The following is a 25057-nucleotide window of genomic DNA, read 5'->3' as shown; positions in this document are numbered from 1 at the left end:
GCAATTCCTCAACTCCATCCACAAAGATTTTGACTCTGTATCACTTCTTGCTAATGATTAAATTTAATTTCTTAACAAAATGGCAACACCACCCGTTCTGACCATTTGCCTGCCCTTTTGATAGGACATGTATCTCTGGATATTTAGTTCCTTGCCCTGATCCACTTGGAACCACATCTCTGTGATACTCACACATTTATCTCTTTAATCATTGCGACCCTGTGACAATTAGCACATGGCTCAAGTAGTAAACCAAAGATAATTCCCTTCTTAATCTGCTTTCCAATTTTGCCCCCATTCTCACATTCCCTTTTCTCTCTATATCATTAGTATTTACATCAACCAGTACTGTGGGGGAATGAGCCTATAAGAACACATATTCTGTCATGTTTATTTAAGAGAGGGCATTAATTCCACATTACACATGGGTTGACATCATAATCTGCTTCCCCCTGCATACTCTTGGCACAAAATCCTGTCCCCACTGCTGACACCTTCCCTAAGACAGTTTTGGAGCAGGGTGGAAAACTGCTACTGTGTCCTGACCAATTTGTATCCATAATCAGTGTCACTAAAAATTAGATGATTTGGCAATTGGTGCATTGTTGTTTGTGAGATCTTTCTGTAAACAATTTGGCTGCCCCATTTCCTTTTCCCTCCTACAGTGACTCCAGTTCTAAAAGACTTCACTGGCACATCGCGATGCCATGAAAGTCATCCCTTTCATCTTGACATATTCATGACGACAGCGAGGTGTTTACTTCACAACAATGCATGAAACAATATTAGTTTGCCAATTCTAAACACATTTAATTGCACATAAAATGTAGCAAAATCAGACAACAGAAAAGGATTTACAAAACCACAGTGGTTAGATGTCTTCGAAATGATGCTGCTACATTATGACACTTAATTCAATTGTGCTTCCCGATCTACATTTTACATTAAGATTTTATTATTGTAAATTTCTCCATAAGGTATACAGTAAATCTAGTGTTTCATTTTTCTGCTTTTGATTTAATTAACTATCTAGAAAATATTGCACAATGTTGCGAAGAATGGAATGACAGAGGGTATCAAATCTATTCACTGATCCTCAGGGTACTTGTGTTTTGTTGGACATGTTGTTGGATCTTCAGGTAGGTCAGGGAAGTGAATAATTTGTGCCCCAGTGCTCGCAAGCGTTTCTTCAGAGGATTCTGAAGAGTCTTGAATAGATCGTTTCCGCTTAGGAATACTGTCAGATTTTTCTACTATTATAGAAGCAGATGCGTTATTTGGAACTGGAGAAACATGTTCTACTCCGTCATCAGCATCAGTACCAGGAGCCTCGCTGCCTCCTTCCTCTTTTACCACGGGTGCAGCATCACCTTTCCCTTCTGGTTCTGCTATAGTTGCAACAGCCTCTGTTGCCTGCAATGTCACAATATTGGAGTTACATTGTAGCTTTAAATTATTTTTTAAAACGTCATAGCTCATACATTTTTCATGGAGTCAGAATTTGAGAAAATTCGAGCATTTTAGTTTTTGAAACACCATATTTTTCTCAATGTCCAAATATTGTTTTAAGAGTCACTTAAATATATGGTGTACAGAACATACATGCAAGGTTTTTTAACATGGAAATCATGTCAAAAATAATGTATTATAGAGGATTCACTTTTGTGGACGACTGGCTTCCATTGTGCTATGATACTCTAAGTTTTTCAAAAAGTGTAATGATAGCATCCTGGGTAGAATATGGGCCAGCATTACATAATTTATGATGTCTGTGTGGTTTACTCTTCAACCTCTGTAGTGCTTGTCATTATCCTGCATCCTCGTGGTCAAATGCATGATTCTATGAATCTCCTATTGGGGAAAAAAATTTGACTGGCATGGTAGCTATGGTCAACTCAAATAAAATGTCTGAATTATATTGGTAACTGTTGCTTAGCACCCATGTAGCTGCCTGCCACGAATGCCATATTCTAGTCTGATCTGTAATTGGTCCTGATGAAGTCAATAATTGTGAGTCATGTGTGGCCCACTCCCTGAAGCCAGAAAATCACTTTCCAAATGTGTCTTTGTACAGAACCCTAGAACAACTCAGCATTATTTAGTGGCAGAGTTGCTAAAACCTGTATAGAAGTAGAGCAGTTAAAAGAGGAAGGGGCCATATCAAGCCAGGATTGCTTTGCAATGATTAGGCTCACAGCTTTTCCTTTGGACTTTTCAGAAGAAGGTTTTTAATAAGAGACTATCATCTGCTCCTCCAGAATAGGCAAGTAGCCCAGTGATGTCTTGATCTTATTCTAGTGTTCAATATGTCTATGCCCAATAAGTATCTGAAGTCCAATTGCCCAGTGTTAATTCACAACCTTTCTTCACCTAACATGGTCAGAATCTGTCAACTTCAGTGTTGAGAATTTCAGTTCACTTAACACCTAACTAATTCTTAAGCACATGTGCATCCTGAATGGCTTAGCTTTAGCTTTTAGCATGTGTCGCTTCTTTTGGATTCCCTGGGGAAACATCTACTCAGTATCTGGTTTATCAAATCTTTTATCATTTCAATCAATCAATTCAATTAAATCGTTAATAGAATTATTTACTCAATAGATCATATGACATGTTTTATATAACAAGATAATTATCTGTATTGTACCACCTCCAAAGTACAGTGTATTTGTTCTGTCGTGTGATGACTTGGGTACAATGAACAATGTTAAATAGGGGCAAATATTATAGATAACATTATTGCTGCAGATAACATAATGTAGATTTAAATATGGCTCTATATCTGTAATACTGTGCCAATATTAGCATCTATCTGTAGTATATGCTTAACACTCAAGGTTAAGGAATACCTTTGTGTGGAAGAGCTCACAGATTTCGACAATTGTCTCTTGAGTGGAATTGACAGGAGTGACAGTTGATACACAGAATCCAAAAGTCTACAATAAAGTAAAACGGAAAAATCTTTAATCATCAATTGTTTAACAGTGCTAACTTGTTTTTACTTTGCAAGCTTTATGCCTGTCAGGGCTAAACCAGGATAAAAAAAAGAATGTTGAAATCTGAGGGATAACTCTATATCCAAGGATGTTGGAGAGGGCTTTTTTTGCAGGAAACATGAATTGGAATTTCTTGATAGCAATGTTTTAATTCTGCATCCAACTCTTGCTCATGTGTGAAAGTTACCCACTACAGACAAAGTGATCATAATATTACTGTCTTGATCCTAAACTACATGGGCTTTTCACAGATTTAACAGTCAAAATCTCCAGGAAACATTTACAATGTTTTCTAAAATGTTATGAAGCTGGAGAGGGTTCAAAAGAAATTTACCAGGATGTTGCCGGATATGGAAGGTTTGAGTTATAAAGAAAGGCTGGATAGGCTGGGATAATTTTCACTGGAGTGCAGGAGGTTGAGAGGTGACATTATAGAAGTTTATAAAATCATGAGGGACATAATTAGGAATTATGGTAGTTGTCTTTTTCCTAAATGAAGGACTTCAAGACTAGGCAGCACATTTTAAACTGAGGGAAGAGAGATTTAAAAAGATGTTACGGGCAATATTTTTACACAGAGGGCAGTACATGAGTGGAATGAACTTCTTGAGAAAGTGATGGATGCAGGCATAGTTACAATATTCAAGAGACATTTGGATAAGTGGGTGAATAGGAGAGGTTTGGAGTGAGAGGGCCAGGAGCAGGCAGATGGGGCTTGTTTAATTTGGGAATATGTTTGGCGTGGACTGGTTGGACCAAAGGGTCTGCTTCCATGTTGTATGGCTGTCATCATCATTAAATGGACCAGTTCTAATTTTAACATGAAAAATGATTTTCATATATTTCACCACTTGTTGCAAATGTGAATTAAAACTTAGACTCACAGATTATTAGAACTGGCATAATGGAAACAGACCCTCCGCTCCAACTCATCCAGGTTCCTTTGAAATCTTTCCCCTCTCACCTTAAACCTATGCTCTCTAGTTTTAGACTCCTCTACTCTGCAGAAAATACCTTATCTATTTACCCTATCCATGTCCCTCATGATCTTATAAACTAAGGTCATCCCTCAGCCTCTGACACTCCAAGGAAGATAGTCCCGATCTAATCAGCCTGTCTGTATAACCCAAAATCATCCGACTCTGGCAACATCCTTGTAAATCTTTTCTGAACCATTTCAAGTTTCACAACATTCTTGCTATAGCAAGGAGACCAGAATTGAACACAGTATTCCACAAGTGACCTAACCAATGTCCTGTACAGCAGGAATATGCAATTTGTTTGATGGAAGGGCATGATTGGCAAATGAATACCCCAGGATATTGATGCCTCAGGTGGGAAAGAGAGGGTGGTAAAAGGGGTTAGAGGAGTTACATTACTGGTCAGAGAAGATATCACAGCTGTGCTGAAGGAGGGCACTATGGAGGACTCAAGCAGTGAGGCAATATGGGCAGAGCTCAGAAATAGAAAGGGTGCAGTAACAATGTTGGGGCTGTACTATAAGCCTCCCAACAGCAAGAGGTACAAATATGTAAACAGATTATGGAAAGTTGTAGAAGCAACAGGGTGGTGGTGATAGGAGATTTTAACTTTCCCAACATTGACTAGGATTCAGTTAATGTTAGAGGTTTAGATAGAGCAGAATTTGTAAGCAGCATGTAGATAGTCCAACTCGGGAAGGGGCCAGACTGGACCTGGTGTTGGGGAATGAGCCAAGCCAGGTGGTTGAAGTTTCAGTAGTGGATTACTTTGGGAATAGTGATCACAATTCCTTAAGTTTTAGAATACTCATGGACAAAGACGAGAGACGTCCTAAAGGAAGAGTGTAAGTTAAGATGTACTTAGATAGATACAGGAATGGGCAGGGAGCAGAGGGGTACAGACCCTTAGAAAGAAGGCAACAGGTTTAGTTAGATAATTTGGATCAGCACAGGCTTGGAGGGCCAAAGGGCCTGTTCCTGTGCTATGATCTCCTTTGTTCTTGGTTCTTGACCTCCCAACTCCTATCCTCAATGCACTGACCAATAAAGGCAAGCATACCAAATGCTTTCTTCACTATCCTGTCTATTTGGGGCTCTACTTTCAAGGAACCATGAACCTTCATTCCAAGGTCTCTTTGTTCAGCAACACTCCTCAGGACCTTACTGTTAACTGTATAAGTCTTGCTCTGATTTGCCTTTCCAAAGTGCAGGACTTCACATTTATCTTAATTAAAATCCAGCTGCCACTCCTCAGCCCATTGGCCCATCTGAGCAAGGTCATGTTCTATTCTGAGGTATCTTCTTTTGTTGTCTATTACACTTCCAATTTTGATGTCATCTAATTCTCCTATGTTCGCATCCATTTACATAAATGAAAAAAAGTGATGGACCCAGCACTAATCCTTGTGGCACACCACTGGTCACAGGCCTCCAATCTGAAAAGCAACCTTTCACCACCACCGTCTGAATCCTACCTTCAAGCCAGTTCTGTATCTGAATGGCTAGTTCTCCCTGTATTCCATGTCATCTAACCTTATTATTACAAATGTCAATTCAAAATCAATTCTAGCTGGATCTCCTTCACTGAAATTCCACAGAGTAGTTTAAAAATAATGCAAACAAATCCTACCCTCTATACCTATCTATGGGAATGACTGTGATTTCTTAATCAGATGATTCATCAGTAACATAATGTAGTAAGCATGTAGTATGAAGCAAAAACTATCAATATTCTGGGGATTAGGGATTACTACTGACTAGAAACTGAATTGGAGTGGCCATAAAGGCTCAGAGACTCAGAGTCATACAGCATGGAAACAATCCTTCAGCTCAACTTATCCATGGGAACCAAGTTCCCAACTGAATCTAGTCCCATTTGCCTGCATTTGGTCCAAACCCCTCTAAACCTTTCCTATTCACATACCTATCCAAATGTCTTTTAAATATTGTAACTTCACCTGCATATACCACTTCCTCTGGCAGTTCATTCCACAGATGAACCACCGTGTGACACACCTCTAGGTTGGGACACTCCCACTTTGCCACCAAAGCCCCACCAGATACCTTCATTATTTTACCTATAAACTATCAACCTACTATGATTTGATTATAATCTGTGTCGTAATCTCCATTATTTACTGTTTTGGCTGCAATATACTCACAGGATTTACAATGGCAATCAGTGGACATATCTCACTGTCCTTCCGACAGGGTGTCTCCCGAATGACATATTCCACCAACACCGGAGTCCCCAGTCCCTGAAACATAATCACAATAATGTTCTTAGGAAATGTTTATATGAATCAATTTGCTTTTCACGAATTTGCAGATTCAAAATCTTGCCAGGATCAGCTGAAAGCAAAACAGATTTGAAATACTTTGTGCACCCGCCCTGCAAATAAACAACATGATAAATTGGTGAGATTGTGAAACTTCAGCTATACCATTGAACTGCATTAGCTAACAGTGGAAGAAATGATAAGACTATGTTAAGCTAATAACAATCATTTCCCCAAAAGAAAAAACTAGCACTGTGATATTTCTATTAATGAGATTCCCAAGTCATTGTCAGTTAATGCTAAACTAAGGATAATGGGAAACATTATGCTATAATCTCACACACATTAGAAAGTCACTGGACCATCTGAATTAATTTCATATTGGCCTTTTGTATCAGTGTGGGATGAATTCAGGCTCATATCCCACAATAAAATGCATTGTGTTCTGATTACTCGATGTTTGTAAATGTCCCACATTTCAAACAAAACACCAAAAGTTAGCACACAGGTGCAGCAGGTAATTAAGATGCTTAATAGAATGTCAGCCCTTATTTCAAGGAGGTTGGAGTATATGGCAGCACATGGTGCTGGTGTGACCACCTTTAAGTACTGGGGACAGTTTCGGTTCCCTTATTTAAAGGAGGATATTTCACAGGAGGCAGTTCAGAGAAGGTTCACTAAGGTGACCCCTGATATGAAGGGATATGGAGGTGTTGTGAGCAAAGAGTAAGCAAGTTGGGACTCTACATACTGAGTTTAGAATAATGATAGGTGATCTCATTGAAACAAAAAGCAGCTTAACAGGGTAAATGCTGAGAGGATGTTTCCCCTCATGGGAGAATATAAGACCAGAGGGAATAGTCTCAGAATAAAGGGGTGCTCATTTAAGACTGAGATGAGGAGGAATTTCTTTGGAATTCCTTGCCACAGAGAGTTGTGGCATGAAAAGAGTCCCTGTGTATATTCAAGGCTAAGATAGATCAGTTCTTGAAGAAGATTCTTGAGAGATTCAAAAGAAGAGTCAACTCTGCTTTCTATCCATAGATGCTGCCAAACTTACTAAGTTTCTCCAGCCATTTCTGTTTTCGTTTCATATTTCCAACATCTACAGTTCTTTGCTCTTTTTCTCGATAGATTCTTGTTCAGTAGTGTGGGTGGTCAAAGGTTGTGGAGAAATGGCAGGAAAGTGGATGTGAGGAATTGTGGATTAGCCTTGATCCGATTGAATGGTACAGAAGGCTCAAAGGGCCAAATGGCCTACTCCTGTTCCTATTTCTTATGGTTTTATGATTTTATGCCTTTATGGTCTTACAGTCTCCTTTTCTGAAAGCAGTTACCTGTCCTGTGTTCAGTTCCATGAGTTTTTATTGCCTTCAGTGCCTCAAAAATGTGCAAGCAATTTAATCATGATGGGGGATTACATTATCAGAGTTGAATCCCATTCACCCATTGTGGTTCCTATTGGGAATTGCCAAAGTGGTAATTGGGAAAAGAAGCTTTAACAAACATTTTCCACTAGTCCTGGAGATCTGGGTAAGCTGAAATGTTCTTGCTTCAGATCAAACTGCAGTGATTGTAACAAAGTCAGCAGAGTGGACCTCATAGAATATTTGTTCCCTGATTGGACCAGATTAACAGCCCCAATCAGGGAACCTGGCTGACAGATAAAAACAGGAGTGTCAGAGATTTTGCTCACTCTAAGAGCTGGTTCTGAGGAAGCTGGATCAGTGTCAAGGACTCTCCATGTGTAAATAAAAGGTGACTCGGTGAAGGGATACTGGGGTCTATTGAGTCATTCCAATACCAAAACCAGATAATCTCAGGTCACAGTGATAGAGTATTCACTTGCTGCCCAAATGTAAAACTGACAGAAACTTTTCCATTGGAATGCAATGTCAGTTTTATTCCTGGGCAACAAGTTAAAAATTCAACCCATTCTGTGCTCTATTAGCTGTTTATTATTTATTCTGAAGGAGAGCTCCTTAAAAATCTGTATTTGATGTTGCAGTAATGATTCAAAGAAAAGTTTAACTGTTAAATATTAATATACTGCTGTGTTTGCCAAATCTTAGTTGATTCTATTTACAAACTTTAAAAGGGAGACAGAATAGAACAGTACAATGCCTCATGGGTTACAGTTTCACTAAAGCATGTAATAACTTAACATTGTCTCAGTAACATTGTTAGTTCCTGGAGTGAAGATAGGACATATTATCACTTTAAGTAATATCAGAAAATTATAGATCATTCTTGTACATCTCCAGCTACTGATGAAAGATTAATTAGGATGTGGCAAACTCTTATTTGCCTTATTTGCCAACCTGTTGCCTCTAATAAGAAATTTTGTATTATGCAAGAGTTTCTAATAGAGAGCCCATGAACTTCGGAAGTGCATGTTTTTGTGCGCGATAGGTGCAGTTCCCATTCAATGCAATTTATAATCTAATCTATGCCAATCCATCTTTATGAAGGCTAATGGAAATTAAAATCAAGAGGATATTTCAGTGTTAACAGAATCTCCTTGTGGTTGGCCTTATTGGAGTGGCTGCATTGGTCTCATGGGTCTTATATTTAGTTTTCCAGCAGTAAACGTGTGAAAACTTGGAGATCTAAAGATAAAAGTTACTGAACAAAAAAATCAAACTGTTAACTAACCTTTGAGGAAGCTCGTGTTATTTCATGAAGTACAAATTTGTGTTGATTGTTGCTCTCTTGATTGAACTTATTAAGTGAAACTTCCACGGCATGTTGAGCTGCAGTGCTATTTGTAAGCATTAGGTGTGCACAGTCAGGACATTTTTCAGTAACATCATGCGCTGAATCTGCAAAACATTACAAGATTTATATTTAACTTGGTCTTTTTTTGTTACAATCACTAAAGAGAGTGATACCATGACTTCATATCATGATCATTCAATACCTCTTCCAAAGAGTCAGTCTTAAGAATTAACGTCATTAAGGCAAACAGGTTTTGGGACAAGCGATTTATCATCACTTTGGATTTTGCTTTAGAATGTAGGGGGATATAGATGGGCTGATCAGATGGACTGATTTGTGGTAAATGGAATTCAATCTGGATAAGTATGAGGTGATGCACTGGGCAGGACAAATAAGGCAAGACCATATAGTAGGGCCCGAGGAAGAACTGAGGATCAGATGGATCTTGGTGTGCATGTCCACCGATCCCTTATGGTGGTGGGACAGATAGATAAAGTGCTTAGGAAGGCATATGGAATACTTGCCTTTATTAGTCGAGGCACAGAATTTAAGAGTAGGGAGGTTATGCTGGAACTGTTTAAAAATTTGGTTAGGCCACCGCTAGAGTATTGTGTGCAGTTCTGCAATCCATATTATAGGAGGGATGTGATTGCACTAGAGAGACTGTTGTTTGGGCTGGAGAGTTTTAGTTATGAAGCAAGGTTGCATAGGCTGGGTCTGTTTTCCTTAGAGTAGAGGAGACTGAAAGGAGTATGATTGGGATATGTAAAAATATAAAATGCAAAGGTAGCGGAGACAGGAAGGAACTTTTTCCCTTCGAACAAGGATCAATGATCAGGAGGACATAGATTTAAAGTAAGGGGCCGGAGGTTCAGAGGGGATGTGAGAACTTTTATTTTCACCAAGAGGATGATGAGAATCTGGAATTCACTGCTGGTAAGGGTGATGGTGGCAGAAAACCTTGTAACATTTGAGAAAATTTAGATACACAAATCCAAGGCATAAAGGCTATGGGCCAAGTGTTGGAAAATGGGATTAGAATAGTTAGATGGTTGTTTTGGACTGGTGCAGCCTTGATGAGCTGAAGGGACTTTTTCTCTGTGCTGTAAACCTCTATGACTCTGACTCACATCGGCTGAGAACTGATACTTTCACTGGGATGAGTCAGCAAAAGAGTGGAAGACTCTTTCCGTACTCATTACTGAGCCCAAGTAATTCCTGTTTCCAAGCCCAAATGAGATCAAATAACATAATCTAGAGTAGCAATTGAATATGGTACCCTCCTGATCTTTTTAGGTTAGCTTCATATTAGATAACACATTTCCCTACCTACTCCCACACTCTCACACGTATCCTCTCACAGACTTAGACAACTTTACACTCACACACACACACTCTCTCTCACTGACACTCATATCACCCAACCCCAGACACAAACACACACACACTCCTACAGACACACACACTCCCACACTCACATGTACATCCTCTCACAGACTTACTTAGACACTTTGCACTCACACACACATATATACACTTTCTCTCACACTCACAACCCCCACCCCAGACAGACAGATACACACACACATACAAAAACCCACATGCACACATACACATTTAAGTTTGTGGGGTAAATTTGTACTTGCAGAGTTACATTGTACTTTGCTCAAAAACTGCATGAATCTATGGAAGACTGTTAACTCACTTTTTAGATGAGAATCAGACTAAACATTATGGCATAGACAGGGAACACAGGTGCTAACACCTTCAACATCTTATCTGGCTGACACCAATTGTTACAGTTAACCTGAAAATGTAACTTTTTAAAAAGATTTTGTGATTTCCATATGAAAGAAATGAAACTAACATGGTCATTCCAATGGGTGAGACACTCAGCAAACAATCAAGCTATTTTTCAATATATAATTTCAGTTACATCACACTGTATAGTTTTGCTATACATTTTATGTCTTACAATTGTGTGCTCCACAACCACCTGATGAAGGAGCGGCGCTCCGAAAGCTAGTGCTTCCAATTAAACTTGTTGGACTATAATCTAGTATTATGTGATTTTTAACTTTCCCTATCTAAGTATGTTTAAAACATTTTCTCATGTTTCAATAACTTAATCCTGCTACTTCTAAGCATTCTCAACAGCAATCATTGTGTAAACATTATTTCCATAAAATTAGGTTTAGATTCATTCACCAGCATTTTATCAAACATAAATCTTTCTGAGCAGTTGTTTCACGACTAGCTGCCCATGGATCTTTAGAAGTATATCCTCAGTTAAAAAACACACAAGACCAGGTTATAGTCTAACAGGTTTAATTGGAAGCACTAGTTTTTGGAGAGCCGCTCCTTCAGGTTGACAACCACCTGATGAAGGAACGGCGCTCCAAAAGCTAGTGCTTCCAATTAAACCTGTTGGACTATAGCCTGGTCTTGTGTGACTTTTAACTTTGTAGACCCCAGTCCAACACCGGCATCTCCAAATCATATCCTCAGTTAATTTATTTGAACTGTTTCAGATCTATTCATCTGAAGGGACACCCTCTTTCTTGAATAACTTCAAAAGTAATTGTTATTTGGGGCTGTAAGGGACAGGCAGTGAAGACTCAAAAGCAATGTGCTGTTTTAAGTGCTTTTAAAAGGTCACCATCCACACTTCACACCCAGCAGTCAATGCAATTAAAATCAGGGGTTTGGATAAAGACAAAAGAACTCAGGAAGCATCTATGGAAAGAAACAGAGTTAATGTTTTAGGTTAACGACATTTTATTCGGATTTAGAGGAAGATAGAAATGTAAGAGTTTTCAAGTCAGTGGAAGTGGGAGAAGAGGCAGGAGGAACAATTATGAGTAGTTCCATGATTGGGTGGAGGCCAGTTAAATTATTTAAGAGATTTCATGATGCAACAACCAAAACATGTGGCAATTGGGAGAGTAAATTTTAAAAATACTTAAGTCCATATGAAGCAAATACCTTTACAAAAAAGGATTTTAATAACATGAAGGAAAGTAAACAAACATGATAAGATCAATCCAGCAAAACAAAGAAAAAGAAGAAAAAAAAAAGAAAGAAGACAGAAGCAGTGGTTCTAATCTCAAATTATTAGACTCAACATTGAGTCCAGAACACTGTAGAGTGTCAAGTCAAAAGGTGAGCTGTTGTGCATCAAGCATCCATGGGGCTGCACTGAAACACTGGATCAGGGTAAGGACAGAAAGGTCACTATGTTGGCAAGATGGAAACATAAAACAACCAAGCACCTGTGGAAGAGTTACTTTTCCAACACTTTTGCTCCCATTTCAAAAATCCAGCATCGGCAATATTTTTATATTTCTATAAAGGCGATGTGAAATGTTCCTTCGTGTTTCAGTCTGGTGGCAAAGTCAAAAATCTAACCCAATAATTATTTTCGCCAACCAGATTTTGATCATTAATCATTGATCATTAAGGAGAGATGACAGATTTGGTTCTCTAATGATTAACAACTAATAGCACTATAGACTCTTATGATTTCCAAACAGTATTCTTGAAAAAGTGGATGCAACAGGGAAGTTATGAAGGACTCATAATAGCATCGCATCATCAACCTTCACACTTGTGTCTGAACAGTAAGATTGGGAGGTTCTTTTGTTCATAGGAGGAAGAATTAGCAGATCCAACTCTGTCTATACACGTGCACTTTTCAACAGAACACTTCATAGAAATTTAGACTTCTATTGACTAAAAAACATTTATTCTTGGAATATGCACATTGTCAGTAAGGTCAATATTTACTGCTATCCCTATTTGCCATTGGGCAAAGTGATAAGGAGGTGGTTTCTCATCACAAACCAATGTGGTCCATAGAGTGAAGATACTCTGATAGAAAGTTCCCATTCCTCATTTTCAGAATATTCTACTAGGACTGTAGTTGGAGGAAATGGAACAACAAAAGATACAAAAGGCAGTTAAGCAATAAACTGGATTTATCATCACAGGCAAAGAGAATGGAAATAATAGAATTTTATTCAGTCTAAATTGGCTGAATTTATCAAAGAAGCTGTGAAAGATCCTGACCATCCCTTCCAGGAAGTGAAGCATCCAAATGTTTAGAAAGCAGTTAACTGCCAAAGTCATCACATGGTTCTCAGTTTTGATGCACCTGACTCCTTACTGAATATAGAATCCCTACAGCATAGAACGATGCCATTTGGCCCACTAAGTTTTGCACTGACCCTCCAAACGGCATCCCACCCAAACCCAGACCCCATTTTACCATGGCTAATCCACCTAACCTGTACATCTTTGGATTGTGGGAGCATGTGGAGGAAACCCACACAGACACAGGGAGAATGTGCAAACTCCACACAGACAGCTGCACAAGGCTGGAATGGAACCCAGGTCCCTAGTGCTGTGAGGCAGCAGTATCAACCACTGTTTCACCCGAATATGGCCAGGTTTATTTGAAATGTTACCTAAAGCACTATTCAGGAATTTGTATGTATTATTAAACATGGTCAGCAATTACAACATTTCCTGTTCAATAACAGCATCATAAGACAACATAATTTTACAGGTCAGCCAGTTTCCTAGAGTTCAAGAGATCAATGACTGAATTTATGTTACAATTCTGCTGGCAACATATAATGCTTCCCCATCTATGAAAAAGAATCCATTCTTTTAAATGCCAGCCAGAGGCATGAAATAATGCCGACAAAACAAAAACAAAAATGATAGAAATACTAATCGACCTGGAGGCATCTTTTCCCAGATGCTGCCTTTCCAGCATTTTGTGATTCCTGTTTATGTCTCAGATATCCTGCATCCATAGTATTTTGCTTTTGGTTTCGAAATTTCAAGAGATATTTTCCAAGTTGATTCTATAACACCTTCATTTTATGGAATCATCTAGGGAGGCAATGGCCTAAGTGGTATTATCACTGGACTATTAATCTTGAGACCCAGGTTCTGGGACCCCCATTTTGAGTATGGTGGAATTAGAATTCAGTTAAAAATCTACAATTAAGAATTTAATGAAGACTGTGAATGCACTGACGATTGTAGGGAAAACCCATCTGCTTAACTAATCTCCTTCAGGGAAGGAAACTGCCATCCTTACCTGGTCTGGTCTACATGTGACTGCCGATCCACAGCAATGTGATTAACAGCCCTCTGCGCAATTAGGGATAAACAATAAATGCTAGCCTAGCCAGTGATGCCCTAATCTGGTAATGAACTGTTCTATTGGTCCAAGCTAACTTTATTTGAAGAGGAAATATATTGAAATATTGTCCTACTGTAACCAAGGCTCATTACACCCATCCAGTGAGCATGGAGGGAGCTCCAATCAAAAAGTCTATTGATTGTAACTTTAGAATGTTAAAGTGTATCTTCAAAAGTCTGATTAATCATGGAGTATCCTGCATAATAAAGCCCCAGGCAAGGATCTGATGAATAATTGTTTCAGACAAGCAAATGCAAGAACTAGATGTCAAAGCCTTAGTAAATTAAAAAGGTAAAGTTTACAATGAGCTGCTAAACTAGCAATGAACAAGATACCTTATCATGTCAAATACCTTATAATGTCAGCTTTTGCTCAGTTCATGCATCACTATAAACAACTACCATGAACCTCTCACTATCTTACGTTCAGTTCAGCACATCATAACTATTCAATCCACTGTGCAATTCAGAGAATTTTGCTAGCATGATTTCATGCGTTATTTCATTTTTTGTGTGTGTGGTTACAATTGGTTGGTCACATCTCAAATGTGCATCATAGAGCATATGAACAAATGAAATGTTAATAGTGTATGCTGTTGGCTATAGGGAGAAATTCTGGAAATCTTATATCTCTTTGTGATTTGTGTTGTAATGAGTGTGATCTGAATTAGTCATGTGCAATGTTGTGGCAACTGAATTGCTAACTTTCTGCCAAATGTACCATCACTTGTGCATTGATGTTTGGTGGACTGGATGTGAAATTGTCTGGTTCACTTCAAGCCTGCTTCTGCTGCAGGTTAATCCCTCAGTTTGTCCACTGATCTGTTTGAGAACAGAACTTTGGATTACTGAGGGGTCTATGAATCTCTGTCTCAATGTTGTTTCTGTGCAACATGCTAACACATTGAAGCTGGTCATGACAGGATCTTTAAGATTGAAGGCCAAGACTTCTAAAATGGCTGTGAAAGATTGATGATAGATGCAGCTTCTATGTCAGCAACGTAAGCTACTCGGGATCCTGCTGCAGATGCCGCAAGAACTGTGATAGGCTCCCAGACAAATTCTACAGCTGTTCTGAGTGATTGGAGGTAGAATACATCTCCATTTTGTTTCACAGATTTTTAAGCATGTGAGTTACATCAACATAAGTGACTTATATTGATCCTACTCAAAACACCTTTCTGACCAAACTTAATAATGCCTAAAATCCCAAGGAATAGAGGCCAAGACCCATTCTAGAGCTTTGTCTAACAGGGGTTTGGCCTACAGCAGCTTTTACCACTTTGCTTTTCCTCACCAGCCCTGCAACTCAACTGCATTACCTCTCCATCTTGCTATCTAGATCCTCAATGGTTTGTGCAGATGAGCTGGTGATTAGCAGAGGTGGTAATGATGCCATTAGACACTGACTTGCTCAGAGATACTGGCAGTGACAGCAGTTTGAAATGCATCCTAAGAAAGAAGAGAGCAAGATGTTAACATGTTGTTACAAACAGCCATCTTTGAGTACTACTTCCAAATATAATGTTCCCATTGAATCTGCCAGTGATGATAATTGGTTAGCAGAATGACATGACATATCCTGAACAGTATGACATAAACCCTGAAATCAAGGAAATTCCAGTTACACTGCATCTCCTCAATGCACTGCTGGCAATGATTTTAAGGGGTTTAATCATTTGTTAACTCTTAGTCATGCCTTTTCTTGCCAATTAAAGGCATAGTGGTACAGTATGACAAAATTGAAATGCCGTATACTTGTGCAGATTTTTAAACAATGCAGAATCCAATAAATTGGGGACATATTTTTGTTGTGTGAAATCCTTTAAAGATTATTGCTATGCTTACGGATTGACATGTATTTCCCCAACTGGAACTACAAAACGTGCCCTAAGGACCTTCATTCAAACAAAATGTTTATGGTAGAGGTACTTAACACAGCTTCTCACATTAAGGGATCACATTGTTAGCACATGACTTTCTTGCACAAGTGTTTGGGGCATGGTTTGTGGTTTAGCTCAGTATCGTTGCCTTACCTTATCAAATTTCTTAAAGGTCAGGCCAAATCTTCCTGTTGGCTTTTCCAATCTTGCAGATCATGGGCAATGCACTCGTTGATTGTAACATTTCTACACAATTTTGTTGCATCAGATATGTCTGAGGGAGTGCAATGGCCAGTAATCTCATACAGAATGTTGCTCCTCTCCCTGACTGCTTCCACAAGGACATCCAGTTCCTGATCAGTAAACCTGGGTTTCCTCACTCTGCTGTATTCCATTCCCCAGTAACATTGTCCGATTATCAGATGTCCTGGCCTCCCTACACTATTTCAGCTTTATAAATGACTCTGAATTCCAGTTCAAAGCTGATTCTGAGGACATTTTCTATTGTCGTGTCATTACAACACTCATCCTGTAGGAATTAACCTGTACACTTCAGCACACCTACTAAAGTCAGTAAAAGTAAGCAGTTTTCTTTTTAATCATCAAAAACCTAAATCAAAATTCACTTAATAGAACCATCAAGCATTTGTAGCCTAGTGTCTTGCAACTGGTAACCTTTCACTAAGAAAAACAAACTTACATTTGACATATAGCCACATGTTTTTTTTCTTGCAGCACAACGCAGTTCTGAATTGTATGATCATGTGTCAATTCAGCAAAAAGTAAATACCTGGAGATATTTCACACTTGTAGCCTTTCACGTGACCAGGAACTCCAGATTTGGTCTCGATGAGCACCTTACAATCCCCTTCTACTTTCTAAGGTGACAATGAAAACAAAATGGGTTTAGTTATTTTAAATGAGTGTAGAATATATTAAATAAGCCTACTCGATGAATTACTGGGAAAGTCCATGATGTTAGATTATCTCAGGGTAATTGGGTTGTGAGTCTTACTTTAACAGCTAAGGTTATAAATTAGAATTTTAAGTATTAGCATATGAATATTTAACTAGTTCATTTGGTATTTCTACATCTGGTATATTAATAAAGGTGTTAACAACCAGCAAAGAATTTTAATATTCACATATATAATGTTTGCATGCTAACGTTACACAGATTTTAGATACAGGAATATTGTGTATGGATTTTCCTTATTGTTCTGTTTTTCAATGTTGATGTCTGACAATAAACCATTTGCTGTTGCCACAACAGCAGCAATATCAGTTTATTGATTCATGTGAAGGAAAGAGGCAGCTGAGAGTGGATCAACATCTCCCCTGACCTCTTGCGCACCCTGGAGACTCTTGGCAATACTCCCCCAGGCTGCTGGACCTGACAGTAGCCATGGGCACACGGATGGGCCCCAGCTATGCCTGTCTCTTTGTTGGCTACGTAGAACAGTTGATCTTCCATAATTACACTGGCACCAGTCCCCACCTCTTCCTCTGCTACATTGATGACTGCATTGGCGCCACCTCGTGCTCCCGCGAGGAGATTGAGCAATTCATCAACTTCACCAACACATTCCACCCTGACCTTAAATTTACCTGGACCATCTCTGACACCTCCCTCCCCTTCCTGGACCTCTCCATCTCCATTAATGACGACCGACTTGACACTGACATTTTTTACAAAGCCACCGACTCCCACAGTTACCTGGATTACACCTCTTCCCACCCTACCTCTTGCAAAAATGCCATCCCGTATTCCCAATTCCTCCGTCTCCACTGTATCTGCTCCCAGGAGGACCAGTTCCACCACAGAACACACCAGATGGCCTCCTTCTTTAGATACCACAATTTCCCTTCCCACGTAGTTAAAGATGCCCTCCAACACATCTCGTCCACATCCCGCACCTCCGCCCTCAGACCCCACCCCTCCAACTGTAACAAGGACAGAACGCCCCTGGTGCTCACCTTCCACCCTACCAACCTTCGCATAAACCAAATCATCCGCTGACATTTCCGCTACCTCCAAAAAGACCCCACCACCAGGGATATATTTCCCTCCCCACCCCTTTCTGCCTTCTGCAAAGACCGTTCCCTCCGTGACTACCTGGTCAGGTCCACGCCCCCCTACAACCCACCCTCCCATCCTGGCACCTTCCCCTGCCACCACAGGGACTGTAAAACCTGCGCCCACACCTCCTCCCTCACCTCTATCCAAGGCCCTAAAGGAGCCTTCCACATTTATCAAAGTTTTACCTGCACATCCACCAATATCATTTATTGTATCTGTTGCTCCCGATGCAGTCTCCTCTACATTGGGGAGACTGGACGCCTCCTAGCAGAGCATTTTAGGGAACATCTTCGGGACACACGCACCAATCAACTACACCGCCCCGTGGCCCAACATTTCAACTCCCCCTCCCACTCTGTCGAGGACATGGAGGTCCTGGGCCTCCTTCACCGCCGCTCCCTCACCACCAGACGCCTGGAGGAAGAACGCCTCATCTTCCGCCTCGGAACACTTCAACCCCAGGGCATCAATGTGGACTTCAACAGTTTCCTCATTTCCCCTTCCCCCACCTCACCCCAGTTCCAAAGTTTCAGCTCAGCACTGTCCCCGTGACTTGTCCTACCTGCCTATCTCCTTTTCCACCTATCCACTCCACCCTCTCCTCCCTGACCTCTCACCTTCATCCCCTCCCCCACTCACCTACTGACATACTACTTTCTCCCCACCCCCACCCTCCTCTAGCTTATCTCTCCACGCTTCAGGCTCTCTGCCTTTATTCCCGATGAAGGGCTTTTGCCCGAAACGTTGATTTCGCTGCTCCTTGGATGCTGCCTGAACTGCTGTGCTCTTCCAGCACCACTAATCCAGAATCTGGTTTCCAGCATCTGCAGTCATTGTTTTTACCTCCAAACCTACTCCAGCACTCATTCACTTACTGGCACACTGGCATCCTATGCACCTGAGACCCTACCTATATCACCCAACTGGAATCTCACCAGTCTGGCATCCTACGCACTCACCCACATGGCACCCCTCTCACACAGCAGTGACCCCCAAACACCTAGCATACTACTCACCTGCTTCACAGCCATCCCTCACGTATCTGACATGCTAAACCATTGCAAATTGCACCCTACCCACCCAACCTCACCAACCTGGGACACTACAGCCTTCACACACCTGGTACCTTAAACTCTCTCTCTTTAACACCCTTATGCCTTAAATAATTGCTTCCCTGACCTCAAATTTAACTTTACATATGTGGCCTTTCACTGTCAGAGTGGGTGGCTGGGCATCTCAGGTACACAACACTGCACATTGACTGCTGCAAAAATCAGACATCATTTCTAGGAAAGTTTTCATCACTGCTAGATTTGTAAATACTTAGACATATTCATATCAGGAGGCCCCTATCCAGGAATCTCCAGCACTGAAGACATTGAAAGGTAGGCATATAACTTTGAATCCAACTTTTATTGGAACATTTGGCCCACATACTTTCCTACAAAGCAAAAACTCAACTATATTCTTCATGAATGTTCATTGTCCTTTAATTTGCGATATCAAAGCTTGTCTGTTGAACAATATGAGCACCAGCGTGTCCTGTTCCCTTACCTAGCTTGTACAAGGTGCAGGCCCTATTCCAAATTCTAGCAGAGTAAGTGCTTTATATCTTTGGGGTTGACCACTGCTACCTACAATGATGATTTAGAGGTTCTCACCTCAAATAAAAATGAAATCACCTTGAGCTGCTAAAAAAGCCCACCCTGGTAAATTAAAATAATTAATCCCTGCTTGATTTTGGGCCTCAGCTGACTTTTAGCAGAGTTCACATCAGTTCTCAATTGGTAAGAATTCTACCTTGCAAGACCACAGAGCCAACAATTGAGTGAATAGCCAAGTCACTCCAGATGAATGTATGTGAAGAATAGCAGGAAAGGAATCACCTTCTGCTCATAAAAACAATGTAATCAGTCTAAAACAGGGTATGATCTTGTTGGAATCAGATCCTAGCTTTTGGTAAGTGATTTCCTTGCTTATAATTGCTGGCTAGACTGCAAGTTCACATCCTTTACTTCTGACCTTAAAACATACTAAATGCCAGGAAGCTAAGTATCATTTGATCCCTATTCGTATCCCTATTTATAATATATTTAGCTCCTGTTTTTGCATTCCCATTGCATGTAAGTGTTGCCACCTAGTTAAATTTCTGATCGGGTTGGCCAGAAATCACAACATAAGTTTAAATGATGGTGCCATTATTTCTTCAGCTTCTTGCTGTTATCAATCCCAATTTTTATCATCAAGAAAATAATTCATCTTCACTCCCCCTACTATCTTTACCCTGCTCCACTCTGTTTTGCAAAGGCTGATAATTCAATGGCCTTTGTACATACTCTGGATGTTTTTCCAACCTTTTGCTTATGTTGAACATTGTAAACTAGATGTGCTATGACTAGCATAACTTTAACATCAGTATGAAACAATTTATTTTAAACTGGATGATACACCAGATACAGAGTGAGAGATTTAAAAAAGTTTTTAGTGAACAAATTGTCTGTTTTTTTCTCGTTTGCATTTGCCCAGAGGGAATTTTACATTTGGGGGCTTCCCATAGTTCAATCACAGAGAAAGAAGAGCCCTCTCCCCATCTTGCTTGCAATCCAATAACCATTTCCCAGAGCAATCCACATCATATAAGTTATACATTTCTAAAATTTTAAGTAAGACTTTGATCCTTTGATTTGTGTTGAAGGGAAGAATACTCACAGTTTCCTTGAACGATCGAATTTCACAATCATTGAGTGCCTTTGGGTTCAGCACATAGCACTTTGTCTCTCGAAGATCAATGTCCAAAAAATAGGTGCTGGTCCCATTTGCCTGTAAAGCAAATATTTGTTTCACATTTAACATGGAATAAGGATGTTAAAATGTTTTCAGATTACAGTGCATTGTAGAATAATTCACTGTGGGAGAGTACAAGTACTTATATAATTCAGTTTGTTCAAGAACATTGATAAAAATAGTTCAGATATTCCACGTTACATTTCATTATTTACAAGTGGCTCACTCACTTTTTCCTCATTTCAGCTGTTTTGTTTTTACTTCTGGATGATCAGCCACCCCATCTAAACTCATGCCTTGCTATGAAGCAAAAGCACACTGTCCTCTGTAACTGCAGATCTAAGAGTTGGGTGAGAGTCTGTCTTCCAGTTGACAGACTCAGAATACGTATTAAAAAGCAGGCAGGAAACAAAAGCAGCTGGCTGATGCAGAGACAGAGTTGCTTAAAGTAGCAACAAGACCATTTTAGACTCCAGCAGAAAGAAAACTTTCATCACAGGTGAACCACAAGGTCTCCATTGTCAGCAGCTCATTGCATGTCACCAAATCTGCTTCTCTGAGTGAGGGAAAACTTTGATGAAGTAAGAAATTAGAAGGTAGACAGCACAAAATGACACTGTCACCCAGGGAAACCATAGTAGAAAGGAACATTGATGCAGGGACAGAAATGTTTCAGCAAAATATATACATAGGACAAAGAACAGCACTGAAGACTGAGGGATTCAGGCCAATACATTACTACATGGCTAGAGACTCCCACTGCCTTCTGAGTATTAATCTGCAGGATGACTCTGTATTTGAATGACCTTTCCCAACTCCTCCACTAGAGCTTCAAGGGACTGGTTAACACTAGATGGAAGCTGTAATCATTCAAATCAACGGGAGGGAAAAATTGGTGTACTTCCAAAATTGCAATGAAGAGGAACAGAATAACAGTGCATCATGATGCTTACACACATTTACAGGGTATTTAGCCTGGATTAAAGTAGTGCTGGAAAAGCACAGCAGGTCAGGCAGCATCCGAGGAGCAGGAAAATACCTCCCACTGCCACCATAGGAATTGCAAAACCTATGCCCATACCTCCCCTACCTCACCCTCTCACCTCTGTCCAAGGCCCCAAAGGAGTCATTCACATCCATCAAAGCTTTACCTGCACTTCCACATGTTATTTATTGTATCCATTGCTCCCCATGTGGTCTCCTCTGCATTGGGGAGACTGGACCCCTACTCACAGATCACTTCAGAGAACATATCCGGGACACCCACACAAATCAACCCCATCGCTCCGTGGCCAAACATTTCGACTCCCCCTCCCACTCTGTCGAAGACATGCAGGTCCTACAGTGTGGAAACAGGTCATTTTGTCCAATAAGTCCACACCAGTGGCCTCCTCTACTGCCACTCCATCACCTGATGCCTGGAGGAAGAATGCCTCATCTTCCGCCTTGGAGCCCTTCAAATCCATGGCATCAATGTGGACTTCACCAGTTTCCTCATTTCCCTTCCCCCCCACCACCTTACTCCAGTTCCAACCTTCCAGCTCAGTACCGCTCTCATGACCTGTCCTACCTGTCCATCTTCCTTCCCACCTATTCATTCCACCCTCCTCTCTGACCTATCACCTTTACCCTACCTCCATCCATCAATTGCACTTTCAGCTACCTTCTCCCTAGCCCCACCCCTCCCCCACTTACCTCTCCACTCCAAGGCTCCCAGCCTCATTCCTGATGAAGGGCTTTTGCCCACAACATTGATTTTTCTGCTTCTTGGATGCTGCCTGACCTGCTGTGTTTTTCCAGCACTACTCTAATCTTGACTCTAATGTCCAGAATCTGCAATACCCACTTTTGCCTAGGGTGTTTAACCTGGCCTAGTCCTTTCTGCCACAATGTTACTTGTTGATTTGAGGATGGCTGTTTGACCTCTAGAGCCAATTGAAAGCAGTGGGATAACACCTGGAAAAAGGGTCCACCTTGGAGGAAGTCTACCCTTCCAACCAGGCAAGTGGGATCTGGGGACTCAGGCAAGCCCTATCAAGGGCGAGGGTGTAGGTAAGAGCTGGCAATGCTGTTTCACAGGGGACTGCTCACTGCTGACAAAGTTATTGAGAGGGCACTAAGATGTACCTGTTGTTCTCCACCTGGAGCAGTAAGTCGGCCTGAAACTGATGAAACTTCAGCCATGGCCTCTAGTGGAGGAGAGCCTAATGACAGGAAGATGACAGGTACACCACCCCAAACCCAGTACTCCCCCATGAGGATCCCCACTTCATCCCAGTCCATTACCAAGAGGACAGGTAAAGTTCAGCCCCCTGTTTGAGTTATTTGGCATTGTCCTGCATCTTGTGCCAGAGTGGGTTGAATTTGGAGACCCATCCTATCTGCATGAAAATTACCATGTGACCATAAAATGATGTAGTAGAACTCACTACATGGTATACCCCACAGTTATCTCTGGACCACTGGCATCTTCTGAATAGATGGCTCCACTCAGCCATCTGCAGACGGTGCACTGTTAACTTAAATCTTAAAATTAGAGTCTTATTCTGTCAAGAGCAAGATTTTAGGTCTGAACTGGCTGACATTTGTCCAACCAATGTTGGACAAGCAATATCCAATCAATATCAGCTGATGGCTGGAGCCAAGAATAATCAATGGATACATTCCATTCTATTTCTGTGGTTTGAAGGGTCAGCAGTGCCCTCTAACTCTTTGCAAAATCAATTTAGGTTTTTTCCACAGAAGGAAAAGTCAGTAAAGCCCATGCATGTCACTGACAGGTCTGACTCATTGATTATACTTAAACGTATAGCTCCAGTGCACCCACTTCCAAGTGTTCCTGCTATTTTCATAGAATTCCTACAGTGTGGAAACTGGCCATTTGGTCCAATAAGTCCACACCAAACTCTGAAGAGTAACCCATTCAGACCCATTCCCCTAACCTATTACTTTACATTTATTTCTGACTAATGCACCTAACCTACACACCCCTGAACATTATGGACAATTTAGCATGTCCAATTCACCTAACCCGCACATCTTTGGATTGTGGGAGGAAGCCCATGCATATACAGAGAGAATGTGCAAACTCCACACAATCGCCCGAGGCTGGAATCGAACCCACATCTCTCGCACTGTGAAGCAGCAGAACTAACCACTGAGCCGCTGTGCCACCTCTTTCTTAGTGAATATTCCCTACTACCTTAATCTTGCAAGCTGTCCACCCACTGCCACCTCTCTCTATCCAGTTCTGAAGCGCATCCTGTCTCGGTGTGTCAGAGAACTAGAATTTCTGCCCAATAAGACAGTACTCAATTCGTAGATTAGATTACCAACAGTGTGGAAACAGGCCCTTCAGCCTAACTAGTCCACACTGACCCTCTGAAGAGTAATCCACCCAGACCCATTTCCCTCTAACTAATGCACCTAACACTATGGGCAATTTAACATGGTCAATTCACTTGACCTGTGGGAGGAAACCAGAACACACCCACACAGACACAGGGAGAATGTGCAAACTCCCCACAGACAGTCACCCAAGGCTAGAATTGAACCTGGAACCCTGGTGCTAGGAGGCAGCAGTGCTAACCACTAAGCCACCGTGCCACCAATTTGTAACTTACGTCAGTCAACCATCTTTGCTTTCATACATACCTCCTTCAGTTCCTGTACATTTTCTATTCTGTCCAGGCTAAACTTGTATCCATGTGTCCGTTCTTTATTGATGTGATCAACTGTCAGTTCCGCCAAAGCTAGCACTCCCTGACCATTGCATGGTACTGCAACATAATTGTCTAAAGCTGTAGTCCAAGATGTAAACAGCTGCAGACAGACTGTAAAAGCAAGAAATAACTTCATTTTTTTTGGGAAGCTACACTGGCACTTTAAAATTCTGACACTTCTAACCAAGTCTAATGCAGCAGAGATGACTCGTCACACAGCATGAGACCGACAGAACTGACAGTGAAAATCCATATCGCAGACAGCTTTAAATCCTCTGGGTCTGGGGAGGAATCAGTGTAAAAATGTCACATGGCCCAGAATAAACAATTGCAAAATGACAATACTGATTGTGAAATCAAAGATAAGATCAGTCTTGTTAGAATCAGAACAAATGTTGCAA

General features: G+C 40.8%; 1 protein-coding gene across 1 annotated transcript; it reads right to left on the bottom strand.

Annotated features, from left to right (window-relative positions):
* Positions 1-785: 785 nt before the first annotated feature.
* LOC140478831 (alpha-2-HS-glycoprotein) lies at positions 786-24903 on the bottom strand. Its single transcript, XM_072572283.1, has 7 exons — positions 24589-24903; positions 20860-20970; positions 16861-16948; positions 8911-9077; positions 6139-6234; positions 2850-2936; positions 786-1413 (listed from the first exon to the last, which is right to left on the bottom strand). The coding sequence occupies exons 1-7, from the start codon at positions 24790-24792 to the stop codon at positions 1087-1089; spliced, it is 1080 nt and encodes a 359-aa protein (XP_072428384.1). The 5' UTR covers positions 24793-24903; the 3' UTR covers positions 786-1086.
* Positions 24904-25057: the final 154 nt, after the last annotated feature.

The sequence above is a fragment of the Chiloscyllium punctatum genome, chromosome 6 (genome assembly GCF_047496795.1).
Source record: "Chiloscyllium punctatum isolate Juve2018m chromosome 6, sChiPun1.3, whole genome shotgun sequence".
In the NCBI taxonomy this organism is placed as follows: Eukaryota; Metazoa; Chordata; class Chondrichthyes; order Orectolobiformes; family Hemiscylliidae; genus Chiloscyllium; species Chiloscyllium punctatum.
The sequence above is the reverse complement of the archived record's forward strand: the minus strand, read 5'-3'. Positions and strand labels throughout refer to the sequence as shown.

Bases quoted from the DNA above. Each gene is read 5' to 3' on its own strand.
- LOC140478831 (XM_072572283.1), bottom strand. From the start codon at position 24,792: ATGAAGTTATTTCTTGCTTTTACAGTCTGTCTGCAGCTGTTTACATCT. The intron at 16,949-20,859 runs GTGAGTATTCTT...TTGTCACCTTAG, and splicing joins TTCGATCGTTCAAGGAAACT to AAAGTAGAAGGGGATTGTAA. The intron at 9,078-16,860 runs GTATTTACTTTT...AATGTTTTGCAG, and splicing joins CAAGTGTGAAATATCTCCAG to ATTCAGCGCATGATGTTACT.